Source organism: Lingula anatina, chromosome 1 (genome assembly GCF_051362555.1).
Source record: "Lingula anatina isolate TDL-2025a chromosome 1, LinAna3.0, whole genome shotgun sequence".
Classification (NCBI taxonomy): domain Eukaryota; kingdom Metazoa; phylum Brachiopoda; class Lingulata; order Lingulida; family Lingulidae; genus Lingula; species Lingula anatina.
In genome coordinates, this window is record NC_141767.1 from 42,918,958 (window position 1) to 42,940,797 (window position 21,840).

The 21,840-nt window shown below is 35.2% G+C and overlaps 3 protein-coding genes across 6 annotated transcripts; 2 read left to right on the top strand and 1 right to left on the bottom strand.

The window, feature by feature from the left end:
* The first annotated feature begins 41 nt into the window (after window positions 1–41).
* Window positions 42–2,948, top strand: LOC106158522 (uncharacterized). Its single transcript, XM_013534548.2, has 6 exons — window positions 42–75; window positions 775–1,016; window positions 1,313–1,596; window positions 1,751–1,946; window positions 2,170–2,497; window positions 2,792–2,948. The coding sequence occupies exons 1-6, from the start codon at window positions 48–50 to the stop codon at window positions 2,848–2,850; spliced, it is 1,137 nt and encodes a 378-aa protein (XP_013390002.2). The 5' UTR covers window positions 42–47; the 3' UTR covers window positions 2,851–2,948.
* LOC106158521 (uncharacterized) lies at window positions 2,713–19,588 on the bottom strand. 3 transcript variants are annotated; one of them, XM_087002915.1, is made up of 16 exons: window positions 19,416–19,588; window positions 19,014–19,088; window positions 18,548–18,771; window positions 18,014–18,142; window positions 17,592–17,708; window positions 14,456–14,616; window positions 13,802–14,051; window positions 13,468–13,596; window positions 13,026–13,217; window positions 12,482–12,714; window positions 11,510–12,226; window positions 10,290–11,198; window positions 9,898–10,039; window positions 9,288–9,472; window positions 7,030–7,152; window positions 6,834–6,880 (listed from the first exon to the last, which is right to left on the bottom strand). In XM_087002915.1, the coding sequence occupies exons 1-15, from the start codon at window positions 19,435–19,437 to the stop codon at window positions 7,149–7,151; spliced, it is 3,489 nt and encodes a 1,162-aa protein (XP_086859041.1). In that variant the 5' UTR covers window positions 19,438–19,588; the 3' UTR covers window positions 6,834–6,880; window positions 7,030–7,148. The 3 variants fall into 3 exon arrangements, with proteins under 3 accessions (XP_013390001.2, XP_086859041.1, XP_086859040.1); XM_087002914.1 differs by lacking the exons at window positions 6,834–6,880; window positions 7,030–7,152 and adding an exon at window positions 8,842–9,000; XM_013534547.3 differs by lacking the exons at window positions 9,288–9,472; window positions 9,898–10,039; window positions 10,290–11,198; ... (9 more) ...; window positions 19,014–19,088; window positions 19,416–19,588 and adding exons at window positions 2,713–4,805; window positions 5,050–5,183; window positions 5,482–5,663; ... (1 more) ...; window positions 6,336–6,531; window positions 7,637–9,271 and having other exon boundaries at window positions 6,755–6,880.
* Window positions 19,514–21,731, top strand: LOC106158525 (large ribosomal subunit protein eL32). 2 transcript variants are annotated; one of them, XM_013534553.3, is made up of 4 exons: window positions 19,514–19,685; window positions 20,532–20,636; window positions 21,142–21,294; window positions 21,466–21,731. In XM_013534553.3, exons 2-4 carry the CDS (start codon window positions 20,544–20,546, stop codon window positions 21,622–21,624), a joined length of 405 nt encoding a protein of 134 aa, XP_013390007.1. In that variant the 5' UTR covers window positions 19,514–19,685; window positions 20,532–20,543; the 3' UTR covers window positions 21,625–21,731. The 2 variants fall into 2 exon arrangements, with proteins under 2 accessions (XP_013390007.1, XP_013390008.1); XM_013534554.2 differs by having other exon boundaries at window positions 19,628–19,685; window positions 20,536–20,636.
* The last annotated feature ends 109 nt before the right edge of the window (window positions 21,732–21,840 follow it).

A 21,840-nucleotide genomic window follows, 5' to 3' on the forward strand; every position in this document is an offset into this window, starting at 1 on the left:
TTTGATTGGTTGCTTCTGTTTTTGTTCTAAGTAGGTCAAGTTGTTGCATGGGTGAAACGAAGTGTGCCATGAGTGGTAACTTGTTCACAATGTTTACGTTCTAGAACCAGAACAACTTAAAATGAATGGGAAACTTTTTTTAATGTTTTGTGTATTTTATTTTGTAATTCATTTAAATTTATCTATCCATGTTATTTATCACTGTCGTTTTTTACGCCATATAATTTTCATGACTTTTTTCAAAAAACCATCTCCGATAATTGTTTTAAAATTTTGTAATGACATGTATGATAAAGAGAAATCTAGATTAAATTTTTGTGAGACTAAATTTTTATATGATTTTATTATTTTCAATTATTAGTATTATAACACTTGTTATTAATTTTTTAATTGCCAATTCATGCAGAAATGTTTTATATTAAAATGACTTCTACAATTTTTTTTTTTTTTTTTGGGGGGGGGAGATATAAAAAAATACAATGCTGATAAAACTTGGAACATTTGCTAATTTTAATTAAAATTGTAATTGTTTAGTTATATATTTCTTCTTTTGAACAAATATTTGAGGTTTTTGTATGATTTTCAGACATTTTGTGACATATTGCTATTGTAATATATTTTTGTTTTCAGTTGGTGATTGAAATATTTTTGCTGTAAAAAGTATTTTTAAATTACCCGCTCTTGAATACCTGTTATTTAAAAACATCATTCAAACACAGTTTGCTCCTCTGTTTGCCTTCTTTTCACTAATAGTTTATCACTTATTTACTTAAGATCAGTCTCAGAAGCTGAGGGGAAGACTTATAGAAATGTATCAAAAGATCAACCCATATAGCATTACCTGCCTCTTTAAACTATCATTTGATGATTATGCTACACAGACTCTGAAACTAGCTGACGACGATGACCAGTCATTACATGACAAAAACTGTGCTGAATGTTGTTTGGATTCTTTGCGAAGAAATGATGTAAAATTGGAAAGCACTTGGAATTTAGTAAACAGCACAGGCTATATGGTGCGTAAAGAGATTATGAAAGTTTGAAGGCTTGTCTCTATCCATTTCAGCATTTGGTGTTACTTTTGTAGCATTTTTATATTCATAAAATACATATACAATATAGATAACAGCTTGAAAGCTTATTATTTTAAAATACTTATTAATATTGTTTTCATAAATTAATACAAAATTACTTTTTACTTTTTGGAATTTTTAACAAAGTTAATCACTTCATTTATGACATGCATTCAATTAATATAAATAATACTCTCATGTTTGAATTGCCAGTTTACCCTGCAATGTCTCTATTACAGGACATTTCAGGTTGGAGCGTGTGCAATCACAGACATTTACCCAGAGTAAATACATGGAGGATTTATTCATACAGTGACCCCCAAACTGATTGCGACCAGAAATTTAGGAGGTCTATAGCCAAGAAATTTGATTCCAGCTCCAAGTCATCATCCAGGTCTGGAAGTGCACGGTCCCTAAATGGTTCTTTTGGCAGAAAGAATCCAATTGTTCCCCCTAGCACCCCTGTAGACTATGAATTTCACCATTATAGAAATCCAAGACAGTACATAGCACAGTATAGGAGGTAATACTTCACATTTATTTCACTGTATATTGTCCGTTTTTATTTAAAAGAGAAAAAAAGAAACCAAGAAAAATGTATTTTGTTTCAAAAAATTAGTAAACCTTGTTAAATAGTGGTATCTCAAGAAGTTTTACTATCTTGAATGTTTCCATAGGGAAAATTATACATCAAAACAGAAAAACAGACAGCCTCTGCCAGGATTTTCTGTCAGCCATCACAGACAGATATCAAAGGCAGGACTGAAGTGTATTGATGTCCGTCATGGTGCAACCATTCAACCATGCTATCATAGGGTGTCCAACTCTTGGGTGCTAAATTACAGAAACTCGGCGATGAAAAAAGACAAGAAGGTTGGTAATTCTGTAGCACTCATTTGCAATAAACATGAAATAATAAGGATAGCATGAATGTTGCCATACACAAATACTGCTAACATGTATTGTTATATTAAATGACAAATTTATTATCCAAATTGCAACAGCTGATAAGTTTTTGTTTATTCTTTTTTTAATAGTTGCATTGATGTACATGTCAGAAAAATTATCTTGACCTTATTTTATTTGTCATTATTAGAGTCAAACAGCAACATCAGAGAGTGTCACATCTGCTTCTGGCACAAGTAGTCATGATATCCAGTTCCTAATTCAAAACAAAATGACCTGTCCAAAGTCACCATCCTCTCAAACAATACAGTCCTGTTCTGTGCCAGATATTTCAGCTACACTATTAGATAAGGTGACATCAACTGATAAGGCAGTGCCAACTGATAAAGAGGTGCAAAATTGCCATTTGAAGAGGAAACCGAGCCCTGTGATCAGGAGAAGCAGACCTACTATTCCAAGCAATGCAAATGGCACAGTTTGCCAGTCTGCTATTGAGACTCCCATATACATACTGCCAAGTAAGCAATTTAATATTTCACTTTTCCAGTAGGAGTAGGTTAAGAAAGTGCCATTTTAAAATATAGTTGAATGACGGGTTCAGATAACTAAAAGATCACTTTTTGATATTTTGCTGCCGTTAATGTAGGGGATATTGTATCTAAAGACAAAATTTGTGAAAAATGAAAAAAAAAATAAAAAATTCAAACAGTCTGAATGTAAACAGTAGAAATGATGAACATTTATGTACTTTATTTGTTCATTTTTCAGGCACAAAAGTGAATATTTATCTACTTTATTTGTTTATTTTTCAGGCACAAAATCACCAAGGATTCATAAAGACGGGAATAAAGATTCAATAAAGAAGAAATAAAGCATATGGAAAAAGAAAAATTGTAACAAAGATGGTATCTGACAGGCAAGGTTGCAACATTTCTAGGATGGAGTAATCAGAATTTCTTTAACATCTTTTGTAGATGTACTCAACCTATTCTAAAACTGCATTTATCAAAATAATATGATATGATAAAAATAATAAGACTTGCCTTTGTGATCACAATTTGAGTATTCTTATTTTGTTTATATTAAACATGTGAAACTATCTTTGAATATGTTAAAATTCAGATGAATATAATCACGTATATTTTGACTTAGTGATCATACAGTTTCATAAATGTTTATCAAAATGTAAAAGTGTGACAGCTTTGAGTAAAATGTATATATATATTGCTATAAAAATATTACAAAAATCTGAAATATCTAATTAGCATGTAAACAAAACATTTATGATACAATAATTAACATGATCTGCTTTTGTACATGTATAATGCAATATAAAATGTGCAATGTATAAGCTTTAATAACCCAAAAGTTTAAAAATAAAGAAGGGAAGATGATTCTCTATTTTCAACACAGATATATTCTGTAAAATAGTTTTTCTTTCAAAAATCTGACTGGATGGAATAAGAAACATAAGCAATTACTGAGAAGCTCAACTTAATGCCCAAGTATAATAACTAAATAATAAGAAGTTTACATCATTTTGATCTTTCATATACAAGAACTTGTAACTTATAAATATTTGAACTATGATGGTACACCAACATCAACCAGCCCTTTAAATGTCTCTGGGAAGACAAAGAGGACATTGCTCTCAGAGAAAAATATGCAGTCATAATTTCTGTATTGAAAACTGAAAGTACCAATCAAAGTCTACTTAAGTACATGCAATGGGGTTTTTATCGTAAATTTAGTACCAAAAAGGTATAAGTTTTGTGCCTCTAGTTTTACTAGCATCAAGGCTATGAGACTCTGCCCTTTGCTTGCGAAGATGATACATATGCACTGCACAATGAATGACAGTTACTTTATTTTTTAGGGGAAAATCATCTTTTCACTATAATAACTATGACATAACATTCTACAAGCTTATAAATTATATTTCCTCTAAAACATGCTCTAAACAATTGATCAAATGAACACAACTGATGACAAATATGACTGACAGATAAGTGGATCAATATAGCACCAGTCAATGTAGTGGACTGCGCAAATAACACATTGCAAAATTTGGAAACCCCTCTTTTGGTTTCCTCAAGTTAGCAAGCCTATTCACTGGCCTCTCTCTGCTAAAGGGCTGTTTAGATATTAAAATGCCCAAGAACATCAGAGCAAACCACGCAACTAAGGTTTTAATATGATATTTGTAGAAGATCCAGGCAGAGGTCATCCGCACACATAGGTAGGAGCATACACTAGAGGTCCATATGTCACATCCATCACCAAGCTCAACTCTGCTTGCCTTGATATCACTTGGAGCAATGTCTGGATGCACATACCCTGGCCATTGTGATGATAATTCCTGGCTCCAGAAAACACCCCATTATTCCTCCGGGAGTCCCTATTGGGCAAGTTCACATTTATGTCTCGATGCATTTCACTCAAGTATAGTGTTTATTTTTGTATAATTTTTAACTTTGTTTCTCAACATGTTAAAACATATCAGCTGTTCTATCCTAGTTGCATTTTCTTTCTGCATGCTTCAGAACATGTAGGAAAACAATTACAGTTCAAAGAACTTGTACCTGTCCTGATTTCAGAAACACTTCCGATGCACTATCTGTGGGCCACATTCTTCATATTCTTGATAGTTAACACACATTCCCAAGAATGCAGGCAAACTGGCCAGCACTACACCACCTTGCCAAACAGAATACTTTCTGTCCTCTACACTGGAGATTTTAATACTGTTACTCACACCTGCTGGAACCATGTCACTCAGTTCTTTGAGCAGACGTTCTTTCAGCCCTGGAAGCATGGTGGTTCCTCCTGCAAGGGTTCAGAAGGATCATACTTATGTTTTATAACCATGATAAGAAAGAGTGACAACTTATTAAAATAAAGTCTTGATCTGCTGACTGTAAGCTACACATTTTTTAGGCTCGGAGTCTGATTTCCAGTTACTATTTCTTTTTTCACATACTGACTTTAAAAAAATCACATGGTCACTTAATAGCTCAATAGCGTGTTAAACAGTAATTAGTGCTTTTTATCCAATGTCAATGGATCTTACCTGATAACACAATGTTACTGAGCAGTTCTCTTCTGATGTCCATGTCACACTTATATATGCTATTATAGAGGCTTTCATGGATGCCACCGTGATCTCGCCCACTCAAAGAAGGCTTGAAGAGTATTTCTGGGCATCTGAAAATAATACAATGATATGTACTCAAGATTTTCAAACCAATGTATTTCATATCTATAGTATTAAAATAGGAGATATGTAACTAAAAGAACCAACATTTCAACCTTGTTAATTCAAAAATCTGTTGTTATGTTTTGTTTCTATATTAATATAATATTTAGTCTTTAGGGGCTGTTATTATATATATATTTTTTCAACAAGGCCATAAATATAGCTAAGAGCTATTTCAGATGGTAATAAATTGACAAAAGTATTGTTGGCATCCTTTCAAATCAGCACCTGGTTCAGACACATTACCTGTATCTCTCAGAAGCAAGTTCAATGATACGTCCATCAGGCATGGTATATTGTTCCTCATTACTCTGCTTCTTTTCTTCTACTTCAACGTTCTCTGCTACATAGCACAACTGTTCTTTGATATCTCTGGCCACCTCTGTCTCTGCTGTGGTAGTGAAGCAGTGTCCTGATGTATTAAGCAGCTGTAAAAACAAAATTACTTCAGTTAAATAAAAAGTAACAAAAATTGCTAAACTTGTACACTTTTTGTTAGTTTCAATGCTGAACCATGAGGTCTTGAAACAGTTATTAAAAGCATATTATACCAATGAAACAAAGACTTCTTCATATATGTTATTTACCCTGCTGTAACATATACTGTATGTAACTACCCACTCTTTCACCAAGTCAAAAACCTTGTAGCTTTAAATGACAATGTATGACATTACTGAAAAATGTTCTCTTTTTCTCACTACTAATTCCATTTTACCTTCATCAAATACTGTGTGAGATCTCTGCCAGCTAAGTCTATTCTCTGCACAGCATGTGGCAAGCAATACCCTTCATACACTGGAACTACATGACTGACGCCATCACCACAGTCCAATACAACGCCTGTTCAAACAAAAGAATACAGCATTAGTATTTCTTTCTCAATATCATTCAGTTTAGAAAATGAGAGGCATTTCTGTTTGTTTCAGCATGCTTAAATAAACATGAAGTACTTAAACATATTCCAATATACAACCCAAATTAAAAAACACAGTGTTAACAAATGATTAAATATACATCATTTCTGTTAACTAATACTTAAGACAGCCTTCCACAGTTTTTTTATCACTTAAGAAACTGGCTTTTTCATACACCACCCTTACCTGTTGTTCTTCCTGATGCATACAGAGACAGAACTGCCTGAACTGAGATGTACATGCATGGAACCCCAAAGTTCTCAAACATAATTTGTAGCATTCTCTCCCTGTTTTGTTTTGGGTTGAGTGGAGCTTCTGTCAGTACCAAAGCATGCTCATCCGGCTGAATTCTTAACTGATCAGCAAAAGCATGATGCCATATCTGAAACAAGGCAAATACCACAAAAAAATAAACAGTAATTCACAAACAAATTTAGTGTAAGTCTAGCAAGGCTTTTTTTTTTTTTGGCAAGTTTAAGTGTGATTTTTAAAATATTCAGACCAGTCACAGGAAGTCAAAAGTCCTGGTATGTGATTTAAACCCTACTTTCCAAGTTAATACCATAAAAAAAAACTTTTTTTTTTGAATTCACAAACAAACATGCCTTTTCCATATCATCCCAATTAGTGACCAGACCATGTTCTAGTGGGTGTTTCAAGGTGAGTACTCCACGCATTGACTGGGCTGCATCTCCAATGTAACAGTCCCTGTATCTGCCAATTAAGATGTCCTAAAATAGAAGTACACAGTAATGCACTACTGACAAGGTCCAAAAATCTTCAGTTGCTTGTACCTCAAAATTAACTTAATTAAGGCAACTGTGATGGTTACTTTAGACTTCCATTTGAGAATAAAATCATAAATAGGATTCCCACTTACCTCATACTTGGGTCTTCCCACTACAGAAGGAAAAACACATGATGGGAGATCTTCATTGGCAAATCCACATTTACACAGTCCACTACCATTGTCTAACACTACAGTTGTCTTTAGATAATCTAACTGAAGTAGACATGAAAGAATGATCAGTGATACCATAAGATTGTTTAAAAATCAGAACAATTTTGAACCTAAGTTTCTTGTAATTCTTTACAAACTGGAATCATCTCTCAACAAGGCTTGAAAAGTTTGAAATGGCCCAACCTATGCACAGCCTACTGATACAATACTGAATGAAATCAAACTGAAAATATGCAAGCTGAGATATTAATTATTAACTCAATTGAAAAAAAAAAACAGAAAATGATTGACCAAGAACCCATACAAGAAGCAAAGAAATACAAACAGGATTTCACTAATCTTTCAACACACGCACAACAGTAAAAACTGAAAACAGCATAACATAAATTCAGCATATTTCCATTGAATGCAGAGATCACAACAAAAAGTAAGATAGTAAACAAAGTAAATTCTGTTCTTTATCACTGGTTATAAGGGAAAAAGAGAAATAAAGCATCTCAGATAGAAGCAAGCAAAAAGAACCAACCTCAGGAGGATAAAAGTTAGCAGCCATACTGGGCAAAGATACAGTGGAGGATGCATTCTCTTTGATTCCTAACATCCTGTGTTCTTGATACACTGACTCTAACCTCTGACGAGGTGAACCATCGACATCATCATATGACACACCATGCTCTGGCTGAACTGCAGCCAAGTTTCCTTCCAACACTGTTGGTTTTACCATTTCTAAATTATTTGGCTCCACATTTCTGTTGTTTTGATCACCAGAAACCATAGCTAGGTCAATTTGATCAGTAGTCTGTATACATCTGACCTCCTCTGTTGATATTGAGGGCAGTTTCCGATGCCCATTCTTCTTTTGCATCTTGGTTTTACTTGCAACAATGGATTTAGAAATATTTTTATGAGACTCAAGTTTTAAAGATGAAGAGTTGTGAAGAGATTCAATCTTTTCAGCTGTAACATTTGATTTTGTTTTCACTGGTATTTTGCTTTTCACAGGATCTTTCTGATCTTGAGTGCTTTCTAGTTCATTTTGTGAAATTACAACACTTTTCTGTACTAATTCAACTGATGTGTTTGTCTCCAATGTATTATCTTCATCTTTCATCCTCACAGGCAATTTCCTTTCTGCTAATTTGGACCGTGTCTTTCCAGTTGACTTTGCCTCTTTACTTTCCTTTGTTTCCCTTCCAACCTTACTAGTTTTACCTTTCAATGAATTTCTTGAGTTCATTTCTGACACCTGCATTTCCTCAGATCTCTTCTCTCCCACTGGGCTAGAATCCCCTTGCGCCCTCTCCCCATCAGTAACAGTATCAAGTGCCACTTTCCAGTGTCCTTCTACTGGGTCTAACCCATACATGTCCAACTGTCCTGCTGTAGCAAGAGTTTCCAGAAATGGAAGCTCTATTTCCTCTTCCTCCTCTCCTTCTTGTTCAGTAGAATCCCCATCATATGCTGCCATCTGTTGGTCAAAGCTTATGTTAATATAGTTTTTCTGGCCCTCTTCCTTTTGTGTGTTGCAAAAGCTGGCATTCATGTGAGATGGCGTGCCTTGCATAAACTGAGCATGTGTTTCAGCGAACACTGCATCAAAATGACTCCTTTCAGAATTCTTTAGGACACCATCAATGTCTGTATAATCTGAAACCCTCTTCTCTTCAGGTTTTCTGTTTTTGTCAAAAACATCAAATTCTGGCTCAGTCTTCATCCTTACTGGCAAAGACCTTGTATATCCACTGATTTCAGAGTCAGAAATCACACTGGCAAATTCAGGTGGGACTGGTAAGACATGGCATGTGGACACAGTAAAGTCACTTGGGGTACTAGACTTGGTCCTTGTCTGTGGGTGCTCTGTCAGGCTTGGGGCTGCAGCACTAATTTCCACTTCAATTGGCAAATGACCAACAACAGAAGCATTAGCAGTAACTGTTCCATAATCATTGTAATCACAGGCAGCTGCAGCAACACTTTCCAAAGCATCATGCCCACTAAAACTAGTATTTGGGTTCATAGCATTACAATCAGAAACATCAAAGACAAACCCATCACCTAGAGTATTAGTATTAGAACTGTTAATACCAGAGGAATGAAAATCAACAGCCTCGTGATACGAGGGCAGAGGAATGTTAGTGAACACTTTGTCATCCTGTTTTCCTCCATCTGAAGAATACCTGTCTAATTTCACATCTACTGGTGTTTTCACCAAATCTTCTTTATGGTTACTGGTTTCTTCTTGAGCAGTTGGCATATCTCCATTTCCTCCAATTTTTGGTATATTTGGTCCGCTGCCACCATAATCATCACTATGGATAATCTCATCAATGTGTTTTTCCTGCAGAAGAACTGCTTCCTCTTCCTAAAATCAAAACACCACCACCTTATTTCAAGTAATTATCAAATTGTCGCTAATTTTATACATATTATGTAGAAAACTAGAACTTATCAATGGATCCGATTAATACCAATAAATCACTTTTTTGGAGGAGAAATTGTAAACAGGGATGAGGATAAATTCAGTTATTTCTACTAAACTTGCACGTAAATTTCACTTTCCCTCTATGCGTACATAACATAAAATAATGTAACTGATTAAAATTTGTACAGGACTGGATGAAATAAAAACCAGGGAAAGAAATATCGTATAACCTGATTATAAGAAATTAAGCCAGTAGGAGCAGATATTTTTCTTAAAAATTCAAAAGTTCAAGTCATAACATATTCCTATATTATAAATAACAAATACTTCAATCTAAAATTAAATGCCATTTATCCTTGTTCTACCTGTAACAGCTGCTCTGCCCTCTTCAGACTCTCTGCAACCTTTTGCTGCAGTTCTTCTTGGAATCCTGTGTCAGATGAAGAGTCTTCTTCTTTTTCCGTTACTTCAGCATGTTGAGTATTTGGATCACATTCTGATTGAGCCCTGAAGAGAAACAATACATTAAATAAGCTTTAACAATGCTTTACCATCTGTAAGGAAAATATAACAAGGCTGCTTAAGTTTTGTGATGGCAATGATTGTAATGATATCATAAATCTGGACAGTAATGCTGGTAACTATACAGAAACTTTTTAAAAAAGTCATCCCCATTGCTCCATTTTTCCTCTCTGCTATGCAACCATTATCCCAAATTTCATTCCGTTGCCATACACAAACTATTCCTATATCTTACTTCTGTTCACTGCTTGGTTTGCTTGGTTTTTGCCCCTCTGCTCCAGCTGTGCCTTCATCCTGGTCAGAGGCTGCAAGGTGACCTAAAGTCTCATCCATCCATTTATGTATATCTATCCCATAATCATAGTCTGCCTCTCTTTCAATCCATATACCATGCTCATCAGTCAAAATGGAGTCATTTTGAGTACCAACATCTGACTGACTATTATCAGCCACCTTTGGAACTGCTTTGTTTTCTAACTGGCTGACTGACTGACTGACCTGTGAGATTGACGGATCGCTGTCAGGCCCATAACTAAGTAAGGACTGGTCAGATTCAGCAAGAATACCCATATTTCTAGCCATTGCCTCTTTTACAAATTCATTTTGTGCAAGTTCTTCGGCTGCTTGTTTCTTCTGAATTTCTTCCAATTCTTTCAGTTGAGCTCTTGATAACTTTGTTAATGATTTTGACTTCTTCTGATTTTTAAAGCGCTTTCCACTCTCCACCTTTGGTTCAAATAAGGCAAGGGAGTCATTTTGTAGTTCCACAGGCAATTGTGTTCCTACTGCAGCATGATTTTCTTGATCTTCAGCCTCGAACAGAGCAGCCATCAGGTTCAACTTCTCTTCTGGAGGTAGATCACTCTGAGCAATAGATTCCAAATTATCATATGTCAATCCCATTTTACTACTCATAGAACTCCTTGGACTTAAAGTATTGGCAGATGATAAATCATACATGCTTTTAGCTTTCCTTTGCCTATCTTTTTTTGATTTGTCTTTCGACTTGTCCCTTGGCCTCTGCATCCTAGAATCCATGGTTTTTGAACTCTCAGCAGGTCCAGATATTTCAGTGCCACTTCTATAGTGTCCAATACCAGAATCTGCTATACTCCCATTCTGCTTCTTCCCTTCTGCTGGCAACCTATAAATGAATGATAGAAGCAAGTTACATATATATATATATATATATATATATATATATATATAGAGAGAGAGAGAGAGAGAGAGAGAGAGAGAGAGAGAGAGAGAGAGAGAGAGAGAGAGAAGTAGAGAAAAAGTACTGAACTACTTAACAATAAGTTCAAAAGTCTAACAAAACTATTTTCACCTATCCAGAGAAACAGTTGATGGGGTATATATTTTCAGTTATTTGTAATATTGATTTAGGAGGCTGACAAAACTATATTGCGCCACATTAAAAAATAATATGCTCAATTTTCCTTTTTGACATACCTTGTAATTTTCATGGCTCTGATCTGTACATTTTCTGGGGACTCATCAAAGATGAGGGCAGGGTCCACATGCCGGAGGGTAGCTGGCAAGTCTGGTCTTGCAACAGGATAGCTAAGGTCAACATATCTCTCCTGTTTACACCTTTGAGGAAGAGCATCATCACCTTGGGCTTCAGCAGTTCCATTTGTCGTACTGCTAGTGCTATGCTTCTTTAATGGTTGGCTTTGGTCAATCCTTTTCTTTGATCTAGACTTCTTTTTAATAAGAATATCCGGCTTTCCATCATCCGTGCTGTTTTCTTTGTCAGCATTGTAATGTTTGGATTCCACTTTTTGTCCCTCTTTTTTAGCATACTGTTTTGGCAATGTCCTTGCAGATTTTGATTTTGGCATGTGAGTCCACTTATTTCCCTGCTGTGGCTTCTCTTCACTTCCCTTGGCAATTTGTATATTGTACATTGACTTACAATTTCGACTTCTAAGTTTTGGTGCTCTAGTAAGAGAACCATAAGCACTACTCTGACGAGAACTTGGTCTTGATTGGTCAGCTTGTAAGCTTGCCTGTGACTGGCCCAGACTGGACACTTCAGAGGAGCTTGCCCCAAGGCTGATGTCATCCACACCCTCCAGTATGTCTTCCTTCCACCTTAAAATATCTCTCATGTCTTCTGGTGTTACTCTTCCGTGTCCAACAAGTAAGTTCTTTAGTAGATTCACCCTGTAATTTTTAAAACCAGCTTATCATTATGCTTTCTTTTTTTTTTTAACATTTGGGGCCAATTCAGTTCAATCCACAACATTACTTCAGAAAAGCAGCAACATTATAAATAATAATTCTGTATGGCTCAACTTGCTTCGGTATGTTTCAAATAAGAATTCAGGATAAAATATTTTAACAAACTGTTCATTTAAATTATCTATGATGTGCATTTAACAGCTTGATCTTAAATATCTTAAATACCAATTATCATACCTGTGTGCCAGCAACCTTGCTTTGTTCCTAGTTTTCAAACTCTTCACTAATGGTACTGTATCTTTGAGATCTTGCAGATGAAGTGCACTAGGTGGGGGATGGTACTGCAGCAAGTACTGGACATTTTCATCCCAGTCTGGAGTACTGGTCAAACTGACCACTGCATGCGAGGCAGGGAAACGGTGAAGATGGACGGGAATAAACTGTAGGGCCTTGTGATACCACCTTGATACCTGCCAAAATATGTGTAAGCAAATTTATCATTTCTACTGCAAACTATACTGGGAAGTAGCATTCAAATCAAAACATAGGAAATAAAAGGGGAAAAGGATGGCATTGAATTCAAATACATTACATTGTAAACTTTGTGAAAAAAATTTTCAAGTATCTTTTGTTATGACTAAGACCTTATAACAGAACTAATATTTCACTTGAATCTATGTCAAAAATTACTATAATATTCAGACTCAGATAATAAAATGCTATTCATTCAAAGCAACCATTATATAAATGTAGGCAAGTTATCCCAAATATCCCAACCTACCTTAGCCAGAAGTACATAAAATTGATGAATATCCCTGTAAAGCTTGTAGCGTTTTTCTAAGTTCCCCTTGAACTCTACTACCAGGGATTCAAACTTCCTGGAAAAGCTAAGGGCCTGTCTGATATCCATTTCTCCTGACACTACTAATTGCTCAGCTCTGCTTATCAGTTCCTCTGCCTCAGAAAGAACTTTCTGGAATATATGATAAAGGAGATCAAAGTGTTAACTGTTTTCCAGTATCATTTCTTAAAAGTAAGATAAGCTTGTAATAACCTTAAAAACACCCTCTCTACTTTATTACCAGGCTTGTAAATAATGATGAGAGAATGTTAAATTGTAAAAAAAAAATTTTGAAGGAGAGAGTGATGAAATTGAGAACTAACAAGTGGTTTCTCCAAATCAGTACAGAAAGCAAAACAAAGTATCCTGATGGCATATCTACCTTAGCTGCTGAATAAAAACCAGATTCAAAGTGTTCTTTCACCAACTCTGCCTGTTTCAGAGAATCAGCTATATGAGGCTGCTGTTGTTGGAGACTGGGAAAGCCTACCCTTTCCAGCCATCTGTAAACCTGCAATAAAATGGGAGCAAATTAAGCTTTCTTAATCAATAATTAATAGTAATAATCAAAGCTATATGGAAAAAAAATATGTTAAGTAAATATATTTGGATATTCTCATTACTTATCAACACACAATTTAAACTCATGGGAATTCTTAATCATTACAATACATAAAGGAGCAAAAGAATGGAGATTAGTAATTCTGTACACATGCCTTTTCAGCTTGCAACTGATACTGGCCTAACTCTGCTGCCTGGATAACCTTGCCTTCTGCTTGTTGCCATATAGACTTTAAAGATTTTCTTGACTCCATCAGTTGCTGCCTGTGTCTGTGTATCGTGGTACTACTGTCTGTAAACATTGTCATATGGCACACATCTTGATACACTGGTTGTAGCTCTGGATGGGTCAATTTTTCAAGGCACTCATTGCACTCATCTATCAGAGGCTCTATGTTCAATTCTCTGAAATATATATATATATATATATAGGAGACAGAAGTTAAAACCATACAGAAGCCCAATAAAAATAACAGCCACTGATAATATGTTGGCAAAACAAGTGTGAACATGTCATCTCTAAGACTTCCAATATAAAAATGCCTGAAGCACCTGCTTGGGGGGAGATTACAAAGGAAATATCATTCTTGTCACCATATAAAACTCACAACATCTGTTACTATAAATAACTAAACAGAAGGATATTTCTAGCATAATAATCAACGATATAACTCATCCCCAACAGAATTAATTTCTTACCATGTGACAGCCAAATGAAAGACAATGAAAAAAGGTTACCAAAAATAATAACGATAATAACAATAACAATATGTATTCCAAACTTACAGAAACTATAACATTCTCCTCACCTCATCACCTCATGGTACCTGTCAGACATGTCAGACAGTAACTGTTGCATCTCCTCTGAGGACATTGGTGGGTCATACTCCTGTAGCAGGTGGATCTTGTCAAAGGCATCTGGTAATTTACCATAGACTTCTTCAATATCCTCATACAGCTGGTCAATTACCTGCAACACATAATGAGAAATCCGTGCAGAAAGGGTTTCCTTTGATAAGACTTCTATATTATATAAATATGGTTATGCACTGGCCTAACTGTTCCATAACTGATAAACCTGTATGATATGTGATCAAGACTTTCAAGGCAATAAGGTAATTCCAGCAATAAAATTAACAAAAGATGCTGAATGTTTTGTTACTACATGTCTTTGATATGACTTGTGAATACTTAACCACTCTGTCTAAATTCTGAGTACATGGAATATCCATATTCCCATTCCTGCTAAATCTGCACACAGCTCTCTTAGACTAAGCATAACATGACTGATTGCTAATCTACAAATTCTGTATCATAACGAAAATTCTAAATGATTAAGATAATGGGATTGAAATAAGCCAGCACGTGAAATTCTCATTACATGGATATAATCAACTATAAGTACAATGTAAAATCATGAGAAAAGTAAAAAAAAAAAAAAAGACTCCCCATGTTATTTATAATATTACTTTGTAGGTTCTAGACACATCTTGCAATAATACCCCACCTAACAAGACCTTTCAAAACAAAGGACAAAGCACCAAACACTGTCCAAACATACTGTGCAGAAATAATTTATGAAAGAGTTTCTTCTGTACATTAAGCTGATAGGTACCCAGGCCAAATGAGAGGTATGTAAATAATTCATTCTAAAAGCATCATGCAAACATATAGTTATCATAACAAAGGAATTAAGGCAGCAGAGTCCCACCTAAGGAAAGGCTATCTTTATTTAATCATCTTTCTATTAATTAATATAAACTCCAACATGACACCATATAGAATAAACCCATTTTCCCTATATTTTAACCACATACACTTGTCTCTTGGTCACTTAAAACCTTCATCTGATTTCTGTAACAGAAGAAATATAAGTCATAGAGCTTTACACGAAACAGAGGAAATAACTGCAAGCTGGATTTGAGCCATTGGTCTCCACAATTTTGCGCAAGGCAATTGCTTTACCTGACTTAAACCATGTTTCAATAAGATAACAATAGTCTGTGCCGTGTATTCCTGCGTGTCGTGACTCCACACAGAATGGAGTACTGCACTGCACATATTCTTTAGCATCACCTAAGAAAGGAATCTCCGGTGCATTTCTGAAATTTGCACTACATATGAAAATAGAGTTACATTAGAGGTTCACCCCATAATCAAATATCAATAGTAGAATCTAGATTTTAACTATGGATTACATATGCATTCATGATGGATGGGTCTGGGGTAATTTTATAAATCAAACTGCTAAAAGGAGGGTTGGAATTCCAATTCCATCAATACAATAACTTCTTGATAAGAAATATCTTGCTTTTACCTAATCATTCAGAAAGCTGACTATTTGGACCTTTTGTGTGTTTTTGCATGCATGAGTTTATATTACATTAGTTTCAATGACTCCATAACAAAAGCTATTGTATGCAGCTGCTAGCACCAGGCCAAAGAGTAAACAACTTGAGAATTAATGACCTATGAAATGCAGAAATTGCCTATACATTACATTTCTATGACCAAAGCACAGCCACACCTCCAGTGCTTAAACTATTGGTTGCAGGTCTTTGATTTTGTCCTAATATTGTACCCCTTGCAGATTGGTAATTATTTTCTCTTTTACATAGATTTTTGGTGTTAATTACATGATGACAGTGTAAATAAGTTATACTTCAGAACATACTGGGAAAGGGACTCCATATTATGCATAAATTTCTCTTTCTATATCATTGGCAAATACACAAAATAACAATTTGCTTTGCTTTAACAGGGGACAGTTAAAATATAACAGTTTCAGTGAGAACCTCAGACTTCGTCAAAACTGGGATGAAAATGAACTGTAAATGGCACCCTCTAACATCCTACAAACTTGCTCTAAAAGAGTCCTGTAGACATTTTATCATTAAAACTAATCTGAAGCAAGTATTATGTAAATGTGTACATATACCAACTGCTGCACACTTACATGAACAATCAAAACAAACATGTATATTTCACAAGGAATATGAAAATTCTAAAAATGATGAAATTTGTGTTTGTCTTAAATTTTTTTAGATCAAAAAGATCATTCAATCATAAACTACCCTCTATCTCATACACTATTTTTTTGTTTCCAAAATATATTCAGCAAATGTGACTTAAAATTTTGTTTTCACGTGAAATCATCTTCCTTATTCAGGCATGGCCTAGACTGCAAGTAAGATCATGGAATCACCAGCAGGGTATGATGTGTCTAGGTGATAGATCTGTGTTCCTGCCCCTGCATGTGGTCTCCTACCACTGCCATGCTAGGATTCCATGACCTTAGCAGACTTACAGAGAATGCACAGGTGTGTTATACCACTACTCTGAGGTAAACATGTGGATCCAATTATGTAAGTTTGCTTTCAAAATAACAGCCAACTTGTAAAAAAACAGAAAACTATGATAACACACCAGGCTCCAAACCTGAAAAGCTTCACATCCTATTAATATCAATTGAGTATGTTAACCATTTTGAAATCCTTTATTTCTGAAAAATATTTACTGACATTATGTCACATCACATCATCCAACATATTAAACAGCTGAATGACTCAATTCTAAAATCTATTCTCCACACTGACTGGCATCAAGAAAAAACTTACGACTGATTATTGCTGCTCATTTACATGCTTAACATACACACATACACGCACACAAACTCACGCACACACACGCACACACACACACACACACACACACACACAAGCATTACAGTCAGTTTGCTATCTTACATATGCTCACAGCATCAAGTGCTTTTCACCTGTCTCCTGCCAACCAAACAACTTATGATATTACGCAACAAATATTTTACCTCATCAGAGTCAAACAGACACCTGTCTCTTCTCTCTCACCTTGTACATATTACAACTGATAACAATTACTCACTTAGTTCACCTGACAAACAGCATGCATTTCATCAACCTCACATACCTTTCTGAATTCTACCCACGAGGCATGTACGTAGGGCCAGCTACCTCCATACTCCTGGGGGAGCTGAGACAGTTCCAAGAAATTATAAAGGTCATCTTGGCTGGACAGGGGGTAGCTCTGAAAGAAATTATCAAAGACAGTAACAGACACTATAAAGGCAGGAGATATGTTACTATCTAAATCATGATAGATTGTTGATGTTTCTCAGAAATTTTCAATACGAACACAAAATTACTTGTAAAATTATTACACACAGGACATCCTGACTGAAATCATTGGTTTAACAAATATAAAAAAGAGAAAATTACCACAATATCATATGTTAGCATGTCTATAAGAATGCACAATGTTGATAAATGTCATTCCTGTTCATTTTTTCATTCACATCTTTCATTCGTGCTATGTGCTGATGTTTTTCTTACCTTGAACACAGGTGACTTAGGGTGTTTTTTACTAAGCTTCAATCCCAGTTTCTTTTTCAAAAACCTTTGAGTATCTTTTGATTTTGGCTGAATGACATATAATGCACCAATACTCCCTTGGTTAGCTGCCTGTAATTAGAAGAGAAAATCTTGAGGAAACAATGTACAAGATTTCAGCACGAGAAAAATTAATGAATTTTCTGGGGATCCATAACAATTTTCTTATCTACTCTCACACTATGTATTTCCAAACTCAATGTTAAAATAAAAACATATCTTTAAAGGATGAGCCAAGGTAACAGCTAATTGAAAGTGCACATTGCCTGACCATTTTAAGGGATTTCTCTAGTAATTAGAGCTCACAATTCCACTCATTTTACACATGGATGAAGTGGAAGAATGGCAATTGCAATGAAAACTCAGGTTAGATTTCCTTCCACACTTGGCTCAATCCAACAGTTGCATGCATTCCTTGCATATCTAATTGGAAGAATAGCCTTTTCTCATTTAGCTTTAGAAATCTGCTCAACTTACCTCAACTTTTTCCAGTGCTTCAATAAAGCCCTGAATTAGCTCAAGATCTTTGCATTGCTTTAGATTCACTGCTATCCCGAAGCCATTGGTTTTCCATCTTGCGGGTGTGATATCTATATAATACTGGAGGAGTCTTGGGAGAGCATCAAGGACGGCTCCCTGGAGTTTGGATAGGTTCGCACTAGGGAAGACGACCAATGGTCTGCCACTGAAGTCAACCCCACCTACAGCCATGTGTTATACAACTTTTTATAAATGGACATTCTAATGATTTTTATAATTGAAAATAATGTTAACATTTTTATTTTGTATGTACTTGTATTTCTGCCCATTTTTTTTTTTTTTTTTTTTTTGTTTACCATTAGACAATCTACATAATACTAGACAAGCAGAGTCTAGTTCAACCGAAGATAAAATATTATTTTTTTATTAATATTTACATTTCATTGTTGTTGTTTCATTTTACCTGGTAAAACAGCTATTTCACACACTAAGTAGTCTTCATGTGCATTCCGTAACAGATTTGGGACTCTTTCTAATGCTGCAATATGTGACACAATAAGGTTTTTTTTTTTAATAATTGATTTTCGCCAATATTGATGAATAACTAATTTATTGATCTCAAACATATTAATCATAGATTTGTTTGATTTTTCTCCAAGTTTCAATCAATATAAATCAATAAATAAAATTGTAACTGCATATACAAAAAACATCAACATAAGTCTCATTATACGTAATGAATAAGTTATCAATATTGTTCTGAATCGTTTGGTGAATGAATGGATGACTGAGTGGGTCGAAAAGCGCAGACACCGACTAAATTTGACAGTCTTTCTCAGCCTCTTTGGCTAGTAAGTGAACTTACCTGAAACCCCGTATTTCTCCATAACTTAAAAGTGCTTTACATGAAGTTCTTGGCAACAAGTAATGTCTCCGCATAAAATACATCGCTTTCCAGAATTACAAACTACAAGAAATGAGGTAAGGATACAGTCAATCTCCTCGAACACTCGCTTCTTACCGCCATTGTTGTTTGAATGAGCATTTGAGTTTAGTCAGCCAGGTGGCAGCAGGTGCTTTCCCACAATCCACGGAACTTCCTTTTTTCTGCCATCTTGGATTGCTGTGCCACAGTGTAAGTGGATAGACTGTTTGAATCGGCAACAATCACGTTTATGAGCAAACATCCCGCCATCTGATTGTCTTGAAATAAAGCAGTGATAATGAAATTAATACTTTACCTGATTGGTTTTTCAAACTCACTCACTGAGTGTTGATATTTGGTTTATTTTCGTAATGGTGCCCCATGGGCTCTGGGAACTAATGTGCATCTTAGCCAAAAATATATCACCATTTACAGACATGTCATTGTGCCTTAATATGTTTGACTTCAAAATGCTGCATGTCACTACATACAATGTTATCCCCAATATTCTTTGGATACTTAATCAGTGAGTGTATGATCTATTTATACTGTGAATACCTTGTATGAAGCTCTCGTTTGGAATTCGCAAGGCTTGCAGTGTGTTTATGTTGGCAGTGCATAAAATTGACAGATATTCATATGATTTAAGGCATTAGATTTAAAATTTTAACACGGCTGTCAACATTTGTTTACTTATTGATTATTGAACTTGGAGTTGAAGCCGAAAATAGAATGACAGTCTTGCAGCTTTTTAAAGACTGATATTGATGTTAAGCCTTAACTTAAGGGTGATTTTTGGTGTTTATTAGTAAAGAGGGGGGGTCTCACATATGCTGGACAAAGTCATCCTAATCGAAATTGCACAGCATAATTTGAATGACTTTTGCTAAATTTGCTTTTCGGTATGTCACCAGTCTTCTATAATACACTTGCATTTTGATTAGCCCAAAATACAAACTACCAAATAATTAAGAGTTATAGAACTCTCAACAGTGGAAGGCACTGGAGTTATTTTAAAGCATGTACTCTATCTATGTACTCCTTAATTACTTCCAGATAGCCATCAACATGGCACTCAGGCCACTATGCAAGCCCAAGATCGTCAAGAAGAGGACGAAGAAGTTCATTCGTCACCAGTCAGACAGATATTTGAAATTGAAGGTACATTTTTGAATGCATGGTGTAGTGTTTGTGATGTCTACACACTCATTTTGTATAGCGAGTCTACTATGTACAGCTTTCCCTCATTATTAGTGGATAGTTCTAAAATTTATTTGTCAGCATGTATCTTATTTGCATTAATTAATCACAATGTGTAGTTTTTTTATTACCTTAATTCAAAATGCTACTTTTGTCATTAGTTATACAAACATAACTGGTGTTAGTTGTTCCCAGCTGAACTAGATAATTTAAAAATTTCTACAAAATAGCAAAAATTTCTAGTACCCTAATCTAGGGTCAATCCATAGTTTGTTTCTTCTGTGGAAAATAAAGAGTAAGGCAATCTTAATTTTAAAATAAATTTGTAGGTTTAGAAGTGGGTCAGGGTTTACTGGTGGATTAGGTAAAGATGTAACCAGAGGGTCAGTATATGTTTCACCATTTACTTTTTAATATCTATATTATGCTGATAAATGTAAGAGTTTTTACAATTTTTATTTTACAGCCAAACTGGAGGAAACCTAAAGGCATTGACAACAGAGTGCGCCGTAGATTTAAGGGTCAATATTTGATGCCCAACATTGGTTATGGCTCCAACAAGAAAACGAAGCATATGATGCCAGATGGCTTCAAAAAATTCTTGGTTCATAATGTTGCTGTAAGTAGCCCTTTTGTAAATGTAGCTAAGTAAACCCAAAGACATTTTAGTCCCCTGCAACCGACAGGCCTTTGCTATTTGGTGTATTTGATTAATTTCAATTCAATGTAAAATTTCTTGGTAAGTTTGTTGATATTGGCATGCAATTTGAATTTTTAAATCATATTTTAGGAGCTGGAGGTTCTTATGATGCAGAACAAGACATTTGCAGCAGAGATTGCCAGCAGTGTATCAGCCAAGAAACGAAAAAGCATTGTGGAGCGAGCACAGCAATTAGCCATCAAAGTCACCAACCCAAATGCTCGTTTGAGATCAGAGGAGAACGAATAGAAATACACCTGATATAAGACTTCAAATAAAGTGGACCACAGCTACTTTACATTTAAAAAAAACTCGGCAAAATGTGAATGAATAAAAAAAAAGTATACAAGATACAAGTTTTTTGTTGCTGCCTTTGGGTAGGGGGATTAGCACTATTACAAGTTAGCATAAATGTTGGGCTTGTTCCATTTGAGAAATCTTCATTTTAACTGGGAAGATTGTCAA